Here is a 22,237-nt window from a genome sequence, read left to right as displayed (position 1 = left end):
ACTCTTCCTGTTGGACAGCTTTCAAAATGTATTGTGAAATGAGAAAGATATAATGCATGATAGTTGGATTGAATTTTTGTGAGGAAGAATCACTGGAACATACTGACTACACTTTTTAAAAAATTCTTTTCTTTGAGTTGGCTTTTATTAGGAAGGTATTGCCTAGAAGGAATGAAAGAGGCAAGAAATCAATCTGTAAGAAGACTGGTAATATGAGATGAACCAGGAGGGATATAGAAAGGATAGAAGATGTGATGCTGCTAAGTTGAAAACTCTCTGAGAATAAGAGACCCTTTTGTGTTTCAGTGCACAAAATTAAGCACAATATTTTTGTCGAACCAATGCCTAAAGAACATAAGCGAGAGGACATGATTCACTGGAGTACATTATTCAGACTGACAAACTTAGTTTGAAGACTGCTGTATAGATATGATGACTGTAATTGTACAAGAATACTGTCTGGATTGTTTGAAATATTTCATATCTTTCTCATCATATTTTACACATTGTAATTTTCTTGGTAATATGTCCTTATGGTAATTGTGGTACAATATTGCACATAAGCAAAGAAAATATAGCTGAGTTTTGACATTATGGCTGTTATTTCTAACTGCTTTCAGGTGTAACTATACAAACTGCGTATAGAATAGTTATTATTTTATGGTATCTATATGTGTATTTATAATAAATATATACATGTATATATTTTACTTTTTACACAGACAAATATGTTTTTATATTCTAACAATTTGGCAAATTTAGAAAATGTGTGGATTAGAAAGGTCCCTAATAATTCAACATAGATATGCAGAACCAGAGGAAATCATTTGTTTTGCAAAAGAGATTCTTAAACTGATCTGTATTGCTGAAACAGGCAGGACTTTACAAATAACCTTGAAAACTGAATTGCCATTTAGACATCTTGCCATTTCTTTGGTTTTTAAGTAACTCACATAGAATAAATTTTATCCACACGTAATTTGCAGGATCAGAGCTCTCAAAATTTAGTTAAGGATCCATGCGTTTTCAACTTCAGATGCAAAGTAATACAATATACCTTTTACTTTCTTGTTTGACATCTCTTTCAAGAATGGATATAGTTCCTTAAAGTGCAATGTAATGTTAAAGCAGCAATATTTGGCATATTTCTCATGTTCCATCATGAGACTAAGACTGGGTAACATGTCAGCTGACACTTGTATTCACAGTGCTAGGGATAATTCTGTGTATCAAACATGGAATCAGAGGATCACATAATTATAGAATGGATTGGGTTAGAAGAGACCTTAAAGGTCATATAGTTTTAACACCTCTGCCATAGGCAGGGATGCCACCCACTAGATCCAGCTGGCCAAGGCCCCATCCAGCCTGGCCTTGAACACCTCCATGGATAGGGCATCCACAACTTCTCTGGGCAAGCTGTTCCAGTGCCTCACTAACTTTACAGTGAAGAATTTCTTCCTAATGTCTAATCAAAATCTATTCACTTTTAATTTAAGACCATTCCCCCCTGTCCTATCATTATTCACCCGAATAGAGTCCCTCTCCACCCTATTTATAAAGCCCCTTTAGGCATTGAGAAGCCACAATGAGGTCTCCCCGGAGCCTTCTCTTATCCAGGCTGAACATCCCTGGCTCTCTCAGCTTTTCTTCATAGGAGAGGTGCTCCAGCCCTCTGATCATCTTTGTGACCCTCCTCTGAGCTTGCTCTAACAGGTTGACACCTTTCTTGTGCTAGGGGCCCCAAACCTGAATGCAGTACTGCAGGTGGGGTCTCATGAGGGCAGAGTAGAGGGTCACAATCACCTCCCCTGCTCTGCTGGTCATGCCTCATTTAATGCAGTCCAGGAAACAGTTTGCCTTCTGGGCTGCAAGTGCACACTGCTGGCTTATGTCAAGCCTTTCTTCCACCAGAACCCCCAAGTCTCTCTCCACAGGGCTGCTCTCAACGAGTTCTTCTCCCATTCTATACTCCTGTCTGGGATTGCCCTGACCCAGGTACAGCACCTTGTACTTGGACTTGTTGAACCTTATTCGGTTTACATGGACCCACTTCTCCAGCCTGTCCAGGTCCTTTTGAATGGTATCTCTTCCTTCTTTGGTATCAACTGCACCACACAGGTTGGTGTCATCTACAAACTTGCTGAAGGTGATGTGAGAAAAAAACACACTGTGTTGGAAACTGTGATGAAAGAAGAAAGTAAGGTCTGTCTTAAGGTATTATTCTGATGATTTTGTAATCATAAAAAGAAACAGAAGTTAATATTAGGTGACTTTTAGGAGAGATGTTTGTGATTACCAAGTGTTCTCTAATAATATGGAGTTTTCATTTTAGGATTGTCCTGAATCTCTGCTGCTTGAGAGAACATCTGTTTTTAGATTAAACAGCTGTTTCTCAGAGGAGATTGACTTCTGTCAAGATGAACAATTATAAAATTCAGTACCCCTTTATAAGAAACGTAAAGGGAAATCTTCCCTTGATTCCCATTGAGTTCAGTAGATTCTGGGTTTTGCCTATCCTCTGCTTATAACTTGTCCGAGCACAACTTGTTGCACAAGTTGATAAGATGTACGTACACATAAGATAATATTGAGATAAAATATTAAAATATTAAAATAAAATTGGGAATAATTGCATTTTACGATCATTTTATATTTATTATTATTTTTATTATTATTATTTAGGCTGACAACAAATACCATTTTAAGCAATGAATTTTATAAGCTACAAGTAAATGTTATTTAAGTAGTGAGGATTATTTTAGTTCTGTTATGGCTGCAAGAAATGATAGCGCCATATTTTATATTGCCATGTTAGAAAGATATTTATGGATATTTTTCCATTTTCCCCATCCCACTCTTGCAAGTAAAGATCTCTAAGTAGAGGTTATGTAAACTCTCAGTGATCAGTGGGAAGTGAGCAATGGAGAACTTTTCATAACAGCCACTGTACCTGTAAGTTTATGCAACATTTTTCTACTTCGGAATGTTTTCATTCATGTATTTCAGAATACTGAAAAGGTCAGCACTTTCTACATAGGGCCTTATTTTATATTCCTTGTGCATCCAACACTCTGCTTAGGTTGAGGTTTGTGGAGCTATAGCTGTGAGAATTTGGAGTGAAGAGTGGATGCAGGAGGCATAAACCTGGCTGTGTTCTACCAGTAATTCTGTGAAGAAACTTGAGCTGTGTATCAAACTAAAATTGGCATTCATAATCTAGTATTAAGGATCATGTTCTGACTACTTTTCTGATATTTGAAAAATGACACTGTTAGGGGAAAAAAAGTGCACTCAAAAACTGAAGCTGACTGGTAATTAATTTTGACTAGAAACTGTAAAAACAATTGACATGATAATATCATAAAGATGTACTTTATAATGTCATTTTTAATGCATCATCATAACCTGACACTGGTCTTTCAGTTTAACAATAATTAACATCTCTTGATTGTTTGTATCTGGCTTACAGTGTGTCTTGATGTTACGTGTTGGGAATTGTAAAAGGTGCATGATTGTGCTGTTTCTGTCCAAGTAGTTTCTAATTAATAACTTCACTGTCCAGTGTTCTTTCAATAAGGGTACCTATTATAATATTTACATTATTTTAGATACAAAGAAACTGGCTTTTCAACCAAACTGAATGATGCATCTCGATATACAACAAGAGTGTGTGTGTGTATGTATTTCTATGTGTGTATACACATACATGTATATGTGTTTATTAGTTTAGATAAGCTCTGTCACTTTTTCTCACCTTGAGCTTCTCAAATCTCAGGCATCTGGAAGGAAACATGACTTTTCATGAATACTGAAAACCATAAATCTCGAGATTAATTAATTAACACTCTTATTGTGATATTCACTAGAACTTCCTCACATCCTAGAATTCAGCACAGGGCAGCATTAAGTAAAGGTATAATGACTAACAGGTACCAGATAATGCAGGCATCTTCCACCTGCACAAGTGGCTTAGTGAATTGAATGACGGTGTCATTTTATCCCTCTGATCCTTTGAGTTTGTAGCTCCTAATTGACATATGTGTTTATTTCTTCTTGTGATTCCACAATAGAAAGTGTTTACCTTATATGTTCTCTCTAAGCATCTGCAGTTGTTTCATGTCAGAAATAAAATACTGACCTTCATGTATCCTTGGGCTGACCCAGCATAGTTGTTTTTAGTTTGTTCATTTCTGTGATAGTTAAATTTTGATTATTTTCCAGGGTCTCAGTAATGTTCTTCAACTAGGAAAGGAATTGTTTTCAATTAAGTTTGAATTTCAGCAACAAAAAATGTAAGGAATGTATCAAATTATTATTTCATTAATTGGAGGAGTATATTTCCTATAAGAAATTAAATATTAGAGAGAAAAAAAAAACAAGTTCTGATTATTCGTATTAATTCCAATGTCTTTTTTAGTAAGGTTTAATCCTATACTTAAAATAATATTCTTAAAATATACATACAACATAAATTAAATGAAGAAATGTTGCTATTAACTCTTAGAATAAGAATTCTTCCAGTGTAATCCTTTTCAGTGTAATACATAAATCTCAATAGCAATGCATGTACAAATCTATTTTAGCTTAATATCATGTAGCCAAGACATATTTTTGAGGTTTCTGCTTAGAAAGGGTGCTCCTGGCTTTGAATTTCAAACCCTGGAACTTATGTATTTATTTATTAAGAAAGCCAGATAATTGCAGTTAAATCTTTGGTGATGGGTTTTGAAGAGGTTGGTTTATGTTTCGGGGTTTTTTGTTTGGCCTTGGGTAGTTTGGTCTTTGATTTTTGTTTGAGAAGTTCCTGATACCACTGTTAAATGTAAACTGTTCTTTGAAAGAACCTTTAGCAAAATCTCTAGCTTCTAAGATGAATTGGAAAAGTGAAAAGCTACTGGGAGGATAGTGTTTTCTTCCCCATTGCCTGAGAATTATTAATTTTTTAATGCAAAGGCAAAAAAAAAAAAAAAAACGATAGAAAATCTGATGAAGATAAATGTTTTAAGCATGGTATACTAAAACAGTCTTATTTTGGTCTGTAAGTAAAATTGTTATACAGTAATATACTGTATTCATTGGATTGCAGATGTTTAGGTATTTTTTTCCATTGTTTTCCAAGCATCATTCTAAATATAGTCAGTACATGGATAATGTTAGTGGTACCCATTATTGAAAGGTAGTCTGTATTTGTACTAATACAGAGAATACCAGTTTAGAAATGAGCCTGATTGCATGGTTCATTTTGTTCTCCTTTGTAGAGCCAGGCTGCGGCCCACTACAAAGGCACTAAACATGCCAAGAAGCTCAAAGCACTGGAAGCCATGAAAAATAAGCAGAAATCTGTTACTACCAAGGACAGCGCAAAGACTACCTTCACTTCCATCACTACCAATACCATCAATACCAGCTCTGACAAAACAGGTTAAGCGACAATCTTTGTTGGTCTTTTGTTGCTGTTGTTGTTGTTTTTTCCTTGTTTAATTCCATGTCTGTTTGGTTATGTGCTTGCTACATTGATTCATGCTTGATCCATCTTTCGGAGTGATATTGATCTCTTTTAGTTCTTTCAGTCTGCTGGTGCGAGTATGACGGTCATGCAACCAATTTCTCTCTATGAAAAGAGGCTTGTCATTCTTTAGGATAGAATGCAATACTTATGATTTGGTTAATTTTTATAGCAACTAAACTATTACATATCAACTGGTCTAAAGCTCATAGTGTATGCACAGCACCACTTTATGTATTATTGCTTACGGATGGTTTATTTTAACCACAAATAATGCAGAAAATTGCACTAATTGTGTTCAGAAGCCTCTTGAAAAAACATTGTTAATATAAACTTATTTTCCATAAATTTCAAACATTGCATTAATTTTTTTTTAAATGGCTATTGCATGGTTTTGAGCTGGAAAATAGCTGTATAATCTTTATGCCACATAATCAGGTAAGTGATGTTGATGACAATTATTTTGTTTAAATGAGTCTTCAGACTGAAATCATATCCTTTAAATTATTGGATGGGTATTCCTTTGCAAAAAATAAAAAATAAAATAAATAATTAAATAAATAAATAAATATATATATATATAAAGTTCCTTTGCAAATAAAATCTATGCGAGTATTTGGTGAAGTCAACAGGATTTGATTAAGCTCACATTTTAAATATGTGGTTACTCTACTGGAAATTTCAAAGGAAGGTTGTAAATTCATTGAAGTGTAGTCTAGTATCGCACAAGGTATGACTGCTTTTGTTATTCTCTGTATGAAGGTTTACAGTTTGCATATTTAGTCATAACCAACCCCCCTTCACCAAACAAGTCAAACACAGCAACAGCAAAAAAGCCAAAGCTATGAAAAAGCAGAGACTACTGATGCTGAAAGCTGCTCACTGTCCTGATTCAGTCAGTTTAGCACTGTAAATCGGTGTGCACTAGCCAACTATAGTAAAAACAACAACAAAAAAAGTACCTTGCAGATGTGCAGTATTTTCTTTAGGTTACTTTTTTGCTATATTTGTTATAGGCAGATACCTGTCTATATGTCTGTCTCTCTATAAATATACATATCTATATAGAGATCTCTCTTTGGTATAGACTTTTCTTACACACTGCATATATTTTAATGGAAATTTATATCCCAACAGTAATAACATTGCTTTAAAAAATAGTTATTACAATATTGTTGTGTTTGTTACAAATAAATAAATAAATAAAAATTGAAAATATTCCAAATATTTTTGTTTCTGTGATGAAAGAAATGAAGCATAAGGACAAAGGGGGGAATGTAAGTTATTTAAAAATATATATATGTGTTTCTAAACATACAAATACCTGTAAAAGTTTATCCTACTTACCTGTTACTGTGATCAGAACAGTAAGAGGGATGTTGATGTTTCTATTATGAAAGAAATGAAGTATGGGAGAATGGGAACAAAGACGGGAAATGTCAAAAGTTATTATTAGTTTTTTTAATATATATTTCTAAACATACAAATCTCTTTACAAGTTTCTTCTGCTGCTATCTGTTACCATGGTCAGAACAGTAAGAGGGAAAGAGCAAATTATTGTTTACAAAATATGATCTAGTGTTTAGAGGAAAAGAAGAAAAAAGTGAGAGAATTTGAAGCTTTTTCTTATTACTCAAATCTGTTTTTTTGTTGTTGTTGTTTTTGTTTTTAGTTACTTTCTTTTTGATTCTATGTAAGTTTGGAGGATTATCCAAAGTGCCTTAAAACGAGTCTGACTCTTTCCATCAGGCTTTGAATTAGACCCTTGAATGAACTGTCTTGTATCCAAGGTCAGTAGTACAAATCAGTATTAATATCAGCATAAATATGAAAACATCACAAAACTAGTTAACCACAAAAGCAATGGTCTGTGCAGGAGTTTCCTCAGATTTACACAGTTTGTGACTTCCTAGATTAATTTTGTAAATGTGTGTATACATATATGTATGTACATGTATACATATGTAGTCTACGTTGGAAATACTGACCTCCATAGCATTCTACAAGAAAAATTTTAATACTAGTTGACAAACAGCCTAAAATCTGACTGTTTCACAAAACACTGAGCACTGTTCAACTTGTGGCAAAAGCCCTATTCAACCACTGTTATTCAAAGAAAGGCAGCCTGTTCTATCAAAAGGCAAATATGGTTATTACATGTCCACATTGATGTGACTGGCAGTAGAATGGCATATCCTTGGTATAAATTATCCTTTGTAGAATCAAGTATGTAAGCACATTATCAGAAAAAAAAAAATCCATTATGAGTAGCTAAAAGGATGAAATTGTCTGCCTTATAAGTTTAAATAAATAAATAAATAAATTTTATATTTACTTGATAGAAATTTAAAGATCAAAATGTTTTCTGAAAGCCAGAATAAAACATCAGAACATGCTGCACTGCATTTGCTATTTACAAATGATCACTCTAAAAGTCAAATATTCTGATAGTAATGTGCAGTTCTGAGAGAATAGTTACACTAATGAATATATTTTATGAATTCATCATTCATAACTAGAAATAAGTTCTGTTACCTGCACGTGTGATCATTTGTAACCAAAGCTTTTCCTACAGTAAAATTAAATCAAAATAAAATAAAATAAAATGCTTAGTACTGAAGATTAATACTTGATCCTAAATACACTGAGGATAGGGTCATGTTCGTATCACCTCCAATCCATCATGTACAGCAGTGGTTAAATGGTGAATTACACGTCAGTCACAGCACATTGGTCAGAATTTCAGTTCACTGGTTCTTTGCACACTTAGCAGCTCCAGCAATGAAATGCCATCAGGAAATCGGCAGCGCTATGCAATGAAGATTATGAAAAAAGATTACACAGTATACACACTTGTATTTTGTTAGACATGGTGCCAGCATGCGTTATTGCAATAAATAATGGAGACTGTGCAATCCACCATGCAAGCAGACTCCTTAAAAACTTTCATAAATGTTTCCTTATATTGATAGCGTAAGTACTAAGGAAAAAACATGAAATACAGGGTCATTTTGCTTATTCTGTAAATGTCAGTTTTGTTTTTGTTTGTTTGGTTTTTAACATTTTAAGTACTTTTTAGAAACATTAGAAGGCTAGAACTTGAGGAATTTGGGGGGAATGAAATATCATGAAGAGCTATACTGCCAGTCACATAATGGATATTCTAAGCATGTGGGAACTTTGTTATCCATTCTATTATTTAATATCCTCCTTTCATCTCTACTTATCATTTTATATGTGATACCTGTAGTTACTTAGCACAGAAAAACTGAAAGTATGACCATTCCAAAGACAAGCTCACTTTGTGAAAATATACAAGCCAGTTCAAAGGGTGATAACAAAAAATGAATATTTTCAACATATATTATGATACATGTATATATATATATTCCCTGCTATAGAGTTATTAAAGGTCTGGGATAGCTTTAAAAATTCATCCTGTTTTCTGTCAATGTATGTTTTCCTCATAAAATGCTTCACACCTTTACAATGGCTGTAAGGGCTGATACTTTAGGAAAATCTCTCAGAATATGTTTAGACTGTTTTCTGTCAGCATAATTATATGTCCTGTCCAGTTAAGTCATTTTCCTGAATGTGGATTTATGGATTTAGAGTGAGTGTTCAAGTTTATATCCATGTAAAACGAAAACTCTGTATCGTTGTATACGTCTGAATATTGATCATTTCAGAAGCTATTTGAATTTAGGAAGGACTCTCTGTAAGCACCTTATTATGGGTTACGTTCTGAAGACTTGGACTTTTATTTTTTTTTTCTTAATTCAGCAGAGAATTCAGCCATCATTTCTTATCAATGGAGAAGGATAAGTAGACCTTTCCAAAAAGGAAAAAAAATGTTATTTGAAGCTGTCATTATAGCAGTCTTTGATGTCTCTCTTTTTTTTTCTTTTTTTTTAAATTTTTTTTTTTTCTTCCAGATATTGAATGTAAGTGTGGTAATAACATAGGAGAAAGCATAAAGTTCTATTTTCTTTCTCTGGCCCATTTGAAAATTGTTCTTTGTGGGGAAATTTTAAGTGAGCCATGCCTTCCCAAAACACTTTTTTTTTTTTTTTTTTAAATCTAAGAAATGGTAGGATATTGATGGTCAGCAGATTCAACTCACTCTTGAAAAAAACATTTTAGTCCAGCTGGATTAACTCTGAAATAGTTACAGGTGGAGTAGGTTGGTGACTGATAGAGAAGCCCATCTGACAAGGCCTTGGACAGAAAAAAAGGAAGACAGAGAGGAGAAAGAAATCAGAAATGTTGTAGTAAGTCAAGGTGGAAGGAAGGAAGATGGCATGAAAAGGAAGATATGTTGGAGTTTGGAAGGCACAAATGCCACAGAATGACACAATTTTTGAATTCTCTTTAGTGAAGAGACCTTAAAAGGGACATCTGGATATCAGATATTTCACCTTCCAGCTCAGAGCTGTCAGCTAGAGCAGGTTGATCATTACCTTGTTCAGTCAGGTTTTGGATATCTTCACAACCTTGCTGGGCAACCTGTTAGAGTGTTTGACTACCCACACAGTAAAAAAGATTTTATGGGGTACTGAGTCTAATCTCTTGTATTTCTTTTTGTGCCCATTGGGTCATGCCCTGTCACTGGGCATCATTGAAAAGGGTCTCTTGCTCCGTCTTCTTTATTCCCCACACCTGACCTCATAAGGTATTTATATACATGGATAGCAGTTCCCTGAGCTGCTCTTCTCCAGGCTTAACAGTCCCAGATCTCATCTTCTCCTCATACAACAGATGCTCTAAGCCCTTAATCACCTTTTCAGCTGTTTGTTGGACTTGATCCAATGTGTTCATGTCTCTTGTGTATGGAGTAGCCCAGAACTGGACCAAGCACTGCAGGAGTTTCTCACCAGGGCTGACTAGAAGGGAAGGATCACATTCCTCAATGTACTGTCAACATTCTTCTTAATGCAATTCAGGATGCCATTGACATTCTTTGTGGCAAGGGCATGCTGCTGGATTAGCCTGGTGTTCACCAGGACCCTGAGTCCTTCTCCACACAGATGCTTTCCAGGAAGTCAGCCCCCAACCCAGGCTGGTGCATGGCATTATTCCTGCTCAGTTTCATAACTGCATTGTCCTTTGTTGAGCTTCACGGGACTCTTGTTGTCCTATTTCTCCAGACTGTCCAGGTCCCTCTAAATAGCAGCACACCCATCTAGTGTATCAGGCACTCATCCCAGTTTTGTATCATCTGCAAACTTGCTGAGGATGCACTCTATCTCAGTGTCTGGGTCATTAATGAAGACAGTATTGGCACTAATAATCCCTGAGGGCCACTAGTGACTGTCCTCCAGCTGGCCTTTGTGCTGCTGACCACAACCCACTGGGGCTGCCAGCTCATACATTTTTTCTATTATCTTTTGTGTGTTGTTTTGTTATTGCTGTTTTGTGTTTTGGTAAAAATGTGAACTAAGAAACTGTAAGAAAGAAAAAAAAAAAAGAACGTCAAAGCAAAATAAGAGGATTAACATGAAAATGCATAAGACTTACGCAGATCTCTAAATTCTGCTAATGCATGGCTTTAATAGGTTTGCACTGGTTTCCCATTAGGCAAATCACATTGATTTTATGTAATGTATATTACTATTATAAAATGTATTTTACATGCAATTAAAATAAAAGATCATTGATGGAACCTCGTTGGATGCATATTTTTACATCTACTTTGTGCTCTGTTATATACTATATTGTCTTTGTGTATTGTGACTTTTCTAATAATTCCATAGTGTATTTTATCACCCTTTTGCAACCTTTAACTATGCTTCTGGGGGATGACTCGATGGTCTACAGACATTGGGAGTAAAAGTTAAAGCAGATCTGTTGCCTTATATCATCTTACATCAGATATGAAATTGGTCTGTAGATATGTAGGTAGTGGCGATAACATTGCACAGTATCCAGTATATCGTTCACCAATATTGAGATGGAGAAGTCAAGCTACAAATGCAGTGTTTTAAAAGAATATAACCACTGAACTGAATAGACACTTTATCTGTCCTTTTGGTTTTATTGAGAATATAAAGGAGAGATAGACACTGATTTTTTAAACACAATATTTACTGAGAACCTACGTGGAATTTCTTTGACCATCTATAGATATATGTATCGACAATTGCATATGACATATTGACAATTGCACTAGATTCTCCTTAGTGTGAGAGGAAATCTTGTCAATGGAGTCTAGGGCACATTTCATCTCATTCTAAAATAAATATCTATGAATGAAGAATTCATGAGAAAGAGTCTTTCTTTTCATTTGAGTGCATATATTTATTAAAAACAAAGAAATAAACTGTAGTGACTAGGTCAGATGTTAAAGGCTAAAGTTAGCTTAGACAAATTCTCAACCTCAGTGAGCAAATTGCCCTTTCCTTCAAGAGGTCCAAATTTTTTCTCACAAATTTTGTTTCTTTTTAACTGAATTGTGAATTTATCTGTAAGAATTTAATACTTAATTTTCACAATATGAGTTGTATCAGTTAATTTTTAAATGGTTATTTATCAGATGACACTATTACTGTCTGTCAAGTGAAAATTTTAATAAGTTTCTGAATAGATTTTGGATTTCTGACTGATGAAAAGAGAATTTCTTAATGTTTTTTTGAAAATCGTGAATCTTTTTCTGATCTCATTTTTTAGGCATTGGAGAAAAACTATTGCCTGATAAAGGTAGGCAGCTGGAGTATGTATTGTTTACTATTAAAATACTAACTTCATTTTTATGTTATTACATTCAACCAGTGGTGTCCTAGGTAACATGTCCTAGTAGAACATTGTTTGTGTCTCTTTCAGGTTTCTAGCAATGACTCAAAGGATTCTTTGTTTTTAGTAAGTGTCTGATGCTTTATTTAATATTCAAAACTTCTGCTCTAAGTTGTTGGGAAAAGTTTTCAAAAGTAATGCTCAAATGAAACTTGGTTGTATGAATATTTATAGTATGAAAGCATATAATTGACCAGTAATGCAGCAGTTTCATTTAAAAATAAGAAAAAATGTTTTTTTGAATATGATTATTTGAATGTTTATATGCATGCATATTTGCAATAGTAGTCCTTCTCAGGTTCAAGGCAGATGACTGACTGTTTCCTCAAATATAGTGTATTAACACACCTTTCTTTCTTTCTTTTATGGCTTATGTAGTCAAATCCATGTGTACACTAGCTCTATACATAGATATATTTTTGCATTTCCTGGTTCTGCTCCAGAAACTGTAATGAAAAGGAGCTTCCATTTGAAAAAGAAAATCAGTTTCCTTTCATCTCTGCTTTTCATTTGGTTTCCACTTTCATTTTCTCTCTCTTACATTTAGCTTTTGAGCTTTTTTTTTTGCCTTTTTTTATATATTATTATAAACATCTGTTTCAGTAATAGCTAAGCTTTGTGGTTTATGAAGGCTTCCATATATTAAGAATTATTGGATTATTTCCAGTGTTGCTTGGTGTAGCCACCCTACCTTATCATATGAGTGATTTGTTTAATCCTTTGTTCTTAATGGCAAAATGCACTAAATTTTTCTTTCTTAAGGAAAGATGATGAAGTCATGCTGTTTACATATATATATATGTATGCCATTAAGATATTTAATTAAAGTGTCACTGCCTATCTATTAGCATTTTTATATATAGCTGTTGTTAGGTACAAAAGATTCTTGTTAATCTTTTGTAGCTGAAAGAAATTCTAATTCTAATAATGACTCAAATGCCAACTATATTTAAAATTCAGAATAGTAGTTAATACTAATAAAAATCTGCTAGAAGATGCAGAAACAATTTATTGTATGATCCCAGTGTGCAACTTGCTAGCACAGCTTAGGCTTTGAATACCCTTTTAAATTTAATTGTTACATTAAGGATGTTTAATCTAAGAAGACACTTCAGTGCAGTCTGTTTGTATAATTTAGTTGTTGTTTTGTTTCTTTATGCTTTATTATATTATAAAGTACGCTCTTGTTTGGACAAGTAATTTCTTCAGATTGTTTCAGCATTGCTTAGGGCACAGCAGAAATAGCAGGCTAATACTGGGTTTAGGATCATGAGATCTTAGATCTAAATTGATTTTCTTTACAAGTCAATGTTTTAGTGCGTGCGACAACATAGCAATGACCTTGAAGCTTTGTAAGGATTATTACTTCATGCTATCTCATATCTTGAGATATTTTGGGTGGAGCATTCCAAAGTTGCAAGCATGAAATAATAAATGAGGAGTAATTGTTTGGTGCTTAACACAACACAGAAGCATTCCAAAGTCAGATAGAGGGCTTCATTGCCTGCTTCCCAATCACCCAATTCAAAATTTGACCCTTTTCAAATTTTATTTGAATGAAAAATCTTAAGGAAAAATTTTAGTGTGAAAAAAGTATTCTTATTTCCTGATGCTCTTGTCATTTGCTTGGAAATAAGAGATTACTGATTCATAGTTATCAATTCTCTTAATCACATACTCATAAAATTCAATCCGAAGCAGTCACATTTAACTGTGTTACAATGTCTTTCACTTTAAATCACCTATGCTTTGACTTTTCCACACTTCAGACAATCTGTAGCTAACTGCAGCACAAAATGTTATCAGCATTCCACAGACTGTTGTACCAATTTTACATTAGAGCTCAATGGTAATTTGGAAGACAATAGCCTCTCTTTCGATCTTTATGTAGAACTAGGGTTTTTTCTTTCTTTCTGAGTGTAGCTAAATGGCGATATAAAAATTACAGTAATTTATGTGCGCCTCAATTGATCATTAATGCACAATAAAATCATTCTTTCCTTCCATCTATGTACACGGAGAGCTTTGTCATATGAACACCATGTGTTTTCTGTGGACTCAGCTGCTTTTGATTGGGATTGCCTTGACAACGATTTTATGCTTGAATAATCCTGCAGATAGAAACTACTGTCAGTCACAACATCTGTATCAGTATGAAAGTCCAGTATTAACAATGCTGTTGTTCATAGGTATGAAAAACATTTTCTATTGAGATATTAAATAGGATCTTTCACAGTATCTCAAGGAAATGTCAGCTTGTTTGCTGCATGCCCATAGTTACAACTGCTAGAAATCTTGAGAATAATCTCCAGTTTATTAGATTCTGTTTATCAGATATTCAAGAGCATTGCTCTGAAAACTGTATCAAGTACTGTAACATGCATCTGCTTAATGACTCAGCCTTCATGGTGTGTTTTGTCCTGTTATGAGTGCAGTTGACACAAGCTAGTAGGATAGGTCTGAAGGCTTCACAGTTCTAGTCTTTGGGATTTCAGAAAAATCATGGTATTTCAGATCTTGATCCTCTTTTACATTTTTATTATAAAACATCAGATTCAGAAGCCTGTTACTATTATGTAATTGTTTAGTTTGTTAGCTTATGGATTGATTTTGAATGGAGTTGAACTTCCTGATCTTGGATAAGTGGTCAGTTTTTGCAAATCTGAAATTCTTTCAAAGGACCTCTGCTTTCAGGGCAACAGAAGAGTAAATATGCCTTCATTTAATTGATTGATTTTCTTCTTGCTAACATCATAATGTCTGGACAATGGAGAAACAGAAAGTGGTTGTAATTTGAATATTTTTTTTGTTTGTTTGTTTGACATTTCTAAGTCAAAGGCAGACTCTTGTCCTGAGATGTTTAAGAATTTGTCTGGTCTTTAATTTTTCTTTTTTTTTTTTCAATTTTTATTTTATTTTATTTTATTTTGGTTCCTGTCATATTCTTATCATGCCTAAAACAAAGAAAGGAGAAGAGTGTGTTTGAAAACATGAGTAAATGTACTGTGTTAAACATTTAGTGCCATTGCTCTTTGATACCCTTATAGCACTATTCAGAGTGGTCTAAAAACTATCAGAGCTGGAACAGATGGATTAATAAACATATGAGAATCTGCTTTTTCTGATCCATTTCACTGGCTATTCATGTTACGAGAACTCAGCTCAGCAGAAATTATAAACAGACTACATGTACATGTAGTAGGCATTTTCAGAAATAGGGTGAAACTGAATACAATTCAAAACTACTGCAAGAATGTTAAGAACAAATTTATTTTTGAAACAGTGACACTGCAGTAATTATTTGGTCTTCCATTTGGTATTCCACATCTTTAAATAACTTATTGAAAGTATTGGCAGTTCATTGATTTCTTTGCTCACATGGAGAAGTCTCATAGGTGAAATTCTTTTGTAATGTATCGTTGCTTTGCTAAGATATACCTTCCACTCTCTATTAGAGTTAGACTTTACAACTATCCGTTTTATGTTTAGTCCCAATCAAACAAAGTTAAAACAAACTAAAATATCAGTCATCTGACATTTTAGCTTCCTCAGTCCCTGTCAATATTCCCCCTCCCCCCCCAAATAAATAAATGTGTTTTGAAGTATTGGGAAAATTAAAAATTAATCTAGTATCTAATTGTTTTAAGGTTTTCTGATGCCCCAGTTGTAAGTCTAATAAGCCTAAACTACGCATAAGGTTAGTTACATGTCTTCAGTACCAGCAAACATAAAGTTATCTTGAGATAAGGCATAACTGTGACTGCAATGTCTGAGGAGGAAATTAAACATGTAGTCAGTCTTCAGGTATCTGAATCTTGTGCTGCTTGGACTTACTGTTTTTTTCCATATAATAAATAGCTTACTTATAGGTAGGTCAGGCAAACCGTAGCTATAACTTCAGGATAGGTATATTAAGATTCTGTTATTCTCAAAATTCTTATAGGGTTTCAAACATCTTGAAGAATGATTGTATATTTCTCAAATCATCTTTGCACATACTGTGCTCTACTTTGATACATCAAATAGCAGTCTGCCAGCATTAAAACTCTTGTTTTATGGCATATTCATAGCCAAATTAATATCAAAGGAACTAATCAAAGGAACTAAAACCGATTATGTAAGACAGTAAGAATTACAGAATATCATTATAGAAAACAAATGGATGCAAAAATAAACATAGGCTGGGGGGGGGGAAGCACTCTTTAGAGTTCCAAGAACCAGGGAACTGGGAACTAACTGGGAACTGTGTTTGATACATTTGATTTGAGAAGAAAAAAAAAAAACAAAACAGTTTACTTATGTCAATTTGATGATAATGTTGATGTTTAAATGTTTTCCATGCTAATGGCAACATTAAGTGTATTAACACGATTACTAAATTACACAAAAGACCGGGAAAAGTAACATCTGAAAGTTTAAAAAGAACCAGATAAAGCGCTGTCTGCATAGGCTGTTACAGTTTTCTGTATAGTGTAGACACTGGAAAACCCAGGAGTAGAAGAAAGTAAAAGTTGTGTCAGTATTCAGAAAAGGTAAACAGGATGATTCAAGTAATTATAAATCTATCACCACTACATCAATCTTGGGATGGAAATTGAGTAGTGAAGTAAATGAGATCAATTAATTAATGACAACGAATGGAAATTAATAGAAAATCAGTCTTTCCTACCAAAAATTGTTTTTATGAGTTTGCATATTTGATTGATAATTGTTAAGCATGCTGATGTTTTGTGTTTGCACTGTTCTAGAATGTTCAAAGGTTAAAAGTTATCTAAGATACCAGAATGATGCAGCATGAATATTGAACATATTAAGTGGATTTAAGCCTAATTATAGGCCTTGCAATGCAATCACGAGGCACTAGTTTTTGTAGACATATTCTAGTGAAATTCTTTTGGAATTATTTTACAAAATTGACTCTAGATAAGTAAAGATGTTTTATTTCTCTGGAAGACTAATTTCTTTATATTCTTACACTTGCTTTAGTATTTTCTTTTTCTGTCATTATTAAAATTTACATTAAATGAGACAATTGAAATTCATGTCTTAATTCCCAAACTGTTTTCTTTTAAGCATTCTTCTTTCTTCTTTCAATCAGAATTTACGATTGTTTTCTTTTTCTTGTTCCACCTATGGTCAGCTTTAAGTCATGTAAGAAGCATTTTAGAAGATTCAGAACTATCTTCTAACTTAATCCAGTAGATCTACACTTATCCAAATGTAGACATTAATGTAAATTCCAGTAGCCTGTATTTCTAGCTGAGTATTACAGAGAATTCAAGGTGGTTTTTTTTTTAAAAAAAAAAAAAAACTTTTTTATCACACTTTTCAAATTATTTTATTTCTGCTTGCAAATAGCTATTTTCTATCATTAGAGACTTCAAATGAGCTTTTCATTTCATTCACCTTATCATGGGAGTCCTGAGACAGCTGCTGTGCTGTTTTAATCCCTTCCTTTGCTACATTTTACTTTTTACTATTTCTGGTTCATTTTCTGCACTGCTGGTTTAATAGCTTCAAGTTTCTAACATCATCTTAGCAGATCCATCTGCAAGTTGTATCAACATATTACCTACTTCAGCCATCCAATGGAATTCACTAGCAGTAGTTGCCCTTAATAATTGGATATTTCTCATATGGAAATACTTTTTCCTGTTTATAAGTATAAGGAAATATCAGCAGCCATTGATGGTGCTTGAAATAAATGGCAAATCCTGTAACATTTATCGTTCATGTGATTCCTAGTTTTTTGTTAGGTCACCAGGGCAGGGGAATGCTCTGGAGGGGGGTTAGTGCATTGTCTCTGCTGTAGAATATAAATAATGTGAGCTTCAGCTGCGCAATTTGATCTATGACTAGTGGGGACACCTCAAGTTCTTGCACAGGAGTGACAGTGCTCACAGCAGCTGGGAACATGCTACCTGGGGAAGACCTTTATACTTTACCAGTAGCATGGATGGCAGTATCTTGTAACATGAAACAGCTTTTATACTTCAAACTTATAAGATTTCAGAACTTTTAACCCAATAAAAATAGCCTTTGTGGCAATAAACTTATGAATGACACCTCCAAAATGAAAATCCATCTACTTTTTTCTCTTTCTTTTTTTTTTTTCTTTTTTTTTCTTCTGAAAACACAAAAGATAGGTAGCTTTTTTTGTTTGTTTAAATTTAGATAAATTCATGCACAGTACCTGGATAGTCAGACACTGATTACCAAGATGAAGGGGGGAACTAAGAGGGCTTTCATTTCACTTGCTGTTTTCTCACTGTAGTTTACCAGCCTGAGGTATATACTGTGTCATAGATCCTGCAGCTCCCCTGCTCCAGATATCAACAATGAGCACGGCAACTGCACCACCAACTAGAGAAGGTGAATTATGCCCCTGATGAGTGGAAGTCAACATGGAAACTAATGGAGTAGTTGTACAATTCATATTGACAAAAACCCTGAACCAGTGTCCTTGCCATATTGGGGTCCAACCACCACTTGAACAGGGACTGCATCTTCTTTTCATGTTTTTGAGAGATATCCCAATGCCTTATTGAGTTGAAGTCAGGGGACACATTTAAAGGTCACAAAATTGTTTAAAAGGCAAGAAGTGATTCCTGGTACAAAATTGCACTTAACTAGTGTGTTTGGATAAATTTAAAGGAAAATTACCCAGCCTGCTACTGCAAATTTTAACCTTTAACCTCCACTTTTGTTACTGCTGTAGATGATGTTTCAAATGTGCTCTGACTGTACAGATATTTGAGATTCTCCTCTATAGTTCCATTTTTCCTAGGTCAGAGTATTCAAGCTGTCTACTGTGATAGCTGTTCATAAATTCTGAATTGTCATTCGTCTGCCTTTTAATTATCCAGTAGTTTGTCTAGGTCCAAATCAAGGTCCCTGGTTGTCTTCATGAAAAACTGTGAACCCTGCTTCATGACTACCTTCCCACCGTCATTTTATTTTAAGCATTTAACAATTCTTAGCTAACTTGAAACAAAGGAATAAAATAAATAAAATTTTGAATTAGCCCACTCCTACTTCCTAGTTAACTGTGTTGTTGTAAACACATATTTTTTGCTACATTTTTGTTGATCGGTAATAGTCTAGAAGAACCATCTGTGACTAGAAATCTCTGTCTCATTCTTTCCTTAGACTTTCTACTATGTTCCAGGACACTTCAAAGTCAGTCTTTGAAATGAGAATACTGAGGGGAAAAACAGTGGTACAAAGGAAAAAAAAATAAAAAAAAAAATCCAAGTGTTGTGGATACTGTGCTGGTTCATCCAGAACAGGTCATTATATTTTGTATTATCTTTTAACTCTGCCTGTATTATTTTTATTTAGTTTGTTACCTGCTGCTGTTTATATAAGAAAAAAATACTAAAAGAAAGTTAGAAAAAAGCAGTTTCTTTTCTGAACTCTTGTGGATCTACTCTAAACTTATTGGTTTTGCCTTCCTCAGACACTGTGGACACTATCTAATCAAGATGGCTGTCATTATGCAACTCATAAGATATACTGCTGACATTTCCAGCCTTACATATTCGGGAGTACATTTATCTTCTTTTGGTAGTGTGTCATCATTCTCTGAGCAACAGCTATTGTGTGCCTGCTTGCTTTATGGTTGACAGGGAGTGCTTTCCAGTGACTGAGCCCACCCTCCTACCTACTGAGTCTTTTACTACTAATTTGAAGAACACGCTTATCTTTTTCAAGGTCATTACTACACATTTGGGCAGTCTCTGAATTGAGAGACAAGATCTGATATTTTATCTAGGAAAGGAGACTCTGTAGTACTTTTGATCTTATTTTCTATTTACTTATTTATTTTTAAATTTACTTCTGATTATGTGAACTGAGCAAAGACATATTTATTTTCAATATTAATAGTTAACCTAATATGCTACTAATTTTTTCAAGTCCTGGTTTGAAGAATTCATTATTATTTATTTTTTTAAGGTGTTTTTTGTTGTTGTTCTTGTTCATATATTGACCAGAGAGAGGCCTTAGGAGACTTAAATATTTGATTATTTCACAGCCAGTTTAAGACATTTCTTCATTTAATTTAACTTCAGGTGTGATCATCACCGAAGAGACCATTCTTCCAGAAACTGAAATTGGTAGAAAGTTGTACAGAGTAGTTGTGGAAAGATGCATCTCCATGGTACTAAATGGTTGACTGATATCAGAATAATGAAACTGATACCCCAAATTGTCCTTTCATATATGAACAAACATCCTCTTGTAAAAGAGCTCTACTTTGGCAACTTATCGTATTTTCTTCAAAAGGAAATACTTAATATCAAATATAACTTTCAAATAACATTTATTATTTCAAATGTTTCTTTAACCTACCTTGGCTACAAGCTAGTGAAGCATCAGTGCAGTATATACAAGATTTGTCTTTTGTGTCTCTAAGGAAATGAATGGTTCTGATTGAGAAGCACGAGATTTTATTAGCAGTACAGTCGTGTGCAGCTTCTTTTATTATTCTTCCACTTTAATTACTGCAAAACCCTGTCTGTCTTCCAGATAAGACATACTTATGGATATCAGACACAAAGTTTCCAGCTGTAAAAGAAGTGATAAAACTCATCATATTGTAGTAGCATGGTTTATAGACTATTTGTGAAGTTTTGTAAAGACCATGCATAACAATTTTCAAAGATTAGTGAAATTAATTTATCTAGAGATTTTGAACTGTTAATATGTGTTTAAGTTTATGTAAAGGTCTGGATTATTATTAGCGTAATTTGTGAAGAAGCAGGGAGAGGTTTAAAGAGATTTTTCCCAGTGTCCATTTTATAAATTCATATTTACCATATATTACTGGTTAATTTAGTGGTATATGGCACTCAGAGGAGTTCCAGGTTCAAAAGGGGGTTGTCCAACTTCAATTCAAGTGAGACAATCATGTTACTGTTATATTGACTGCCACTGGAATTATTGAAGGAGAAAAAAAAATGAAACAACAACAACAAAATAAAACAGAAAGCTGGGACAGTTTTACTTACAGAATAATGGGGATAAAGCTCAGTGGAAGTGAGAGAGGTATTCTCCAAGCTCCAGCTATGTGTTGGATAGATGTTAGATAGGTCCACGATAGATACAACATTGCCTGTTTGGTGGTAGCTGTGATGCCCTGAGCCCCAGAAGCCATTACGCAAACAGCAATGAAGAAATTATCTTACCAAAAACCTTAGCAATGAAGGTTTAGCTCAAGTACTGTAGCTACCTGTCTGTCTGGAGTTTTTATTTCTCTGTGTTGCATATTGCCCAATGAATTGTAGCCCAAGATGGATCTGGATCACTTGTTTCACACTTTAACCTCTGGCAAGTTATGGGCATCTCTCACTCCACAGACGAAGAGACTCTTGCCTCTCTTTGTAGGAGAGCTGATGTACCAGCCCTCCCAGATCCCAACATTAGAAACTTCTATACAAAAAAAAAAAAAAGTGACATAGCACAATTTAGCAAAATTAATTATCTGCTTTAAAATAACTGTAACAAAACATGCTTGTTCCCTGTTCTCAGTCTATAAATGTAAGTTTGAATGAAGCTACACACATGCTTCCCTGGGAACTGAGAACATATTATTCCTACAATAGTTACACCTTATGCATTTCAACCATAGGTCTATAGGTAGTTAAACAGATTTATTTTTTGAGTTAAATACTTGTTTGCCATTAATATCAGGAATAAGAAATGCTTTCCCTGAGTTTTGTTGCCAAGATGACTTGAGGACTGACTTTGAAGAAAGTAGAATCTAGACTATGCCTTTTTAGGTGTGAGCATGACATGCATTTTTCTGGAGAACTTTGACATCTCATTTAGACTATTAAAGTAAATCATATTGATGTCATAGAAAACACAAGAAAAGGAGACAGTTGATTATAGTGTGCCCGGTGTTAAATTTTTTGGTAATTCTTTGCCTGAGGACAA

The 22,237-nt window shown here is 34.1% G+C and overlaps 1 protein-coding gene across 8 annotated transcripts in view; it reads left to right on the top strand.

The window, feature by feature from the left end:
* Positions 1–22,237, top strand: part of ZNF385D (zinc finger protein 385D) — a 447,042-nt gene that overhangs the window by 375,867 nt on the left and 48,938 nt on the right. For 6 of the 8 annotated variants that reach the window (XM_048076084.2, XM_066991890.1, XM_048076086.2 and 3 more), the window contains 2 exons: positions 5,262–5,424; positions 12,176–12,205. In XM_048076084.2, coding sequence (XP_047932041.1) covers positions 5,262–5,424; positions 12,176–12,205 — 193 coding nt within the window. The remainder of the gene's footprint in view (positions 1–5,261; positions 5,425–12,175; positions 12,206–22,237) is intronic. The other 2 variants (XM_066991889.1, XM_066991891.1) reach the window with 1 other exon arrangement.

Source organism: Anser cygnoides, chromosome 2, assembly GCF_040182565.1.
Source record: "Anser cygnoides isolate HZ-2024a breed goose chromosome 2, Taihu_goose_T2T_genome, whole genome shotgun sequence".
Classification (NCBI taxonomy): Eukaryota; Metazoa; Chordata; class Aves; order Anseriformes; family Anatidae; genus Anser; species Anser cygnoides.
Note: the sequence above shows the minus strand (reverse complement) of the source record. Positions and strands in the feature narration are given on the sequence as shown.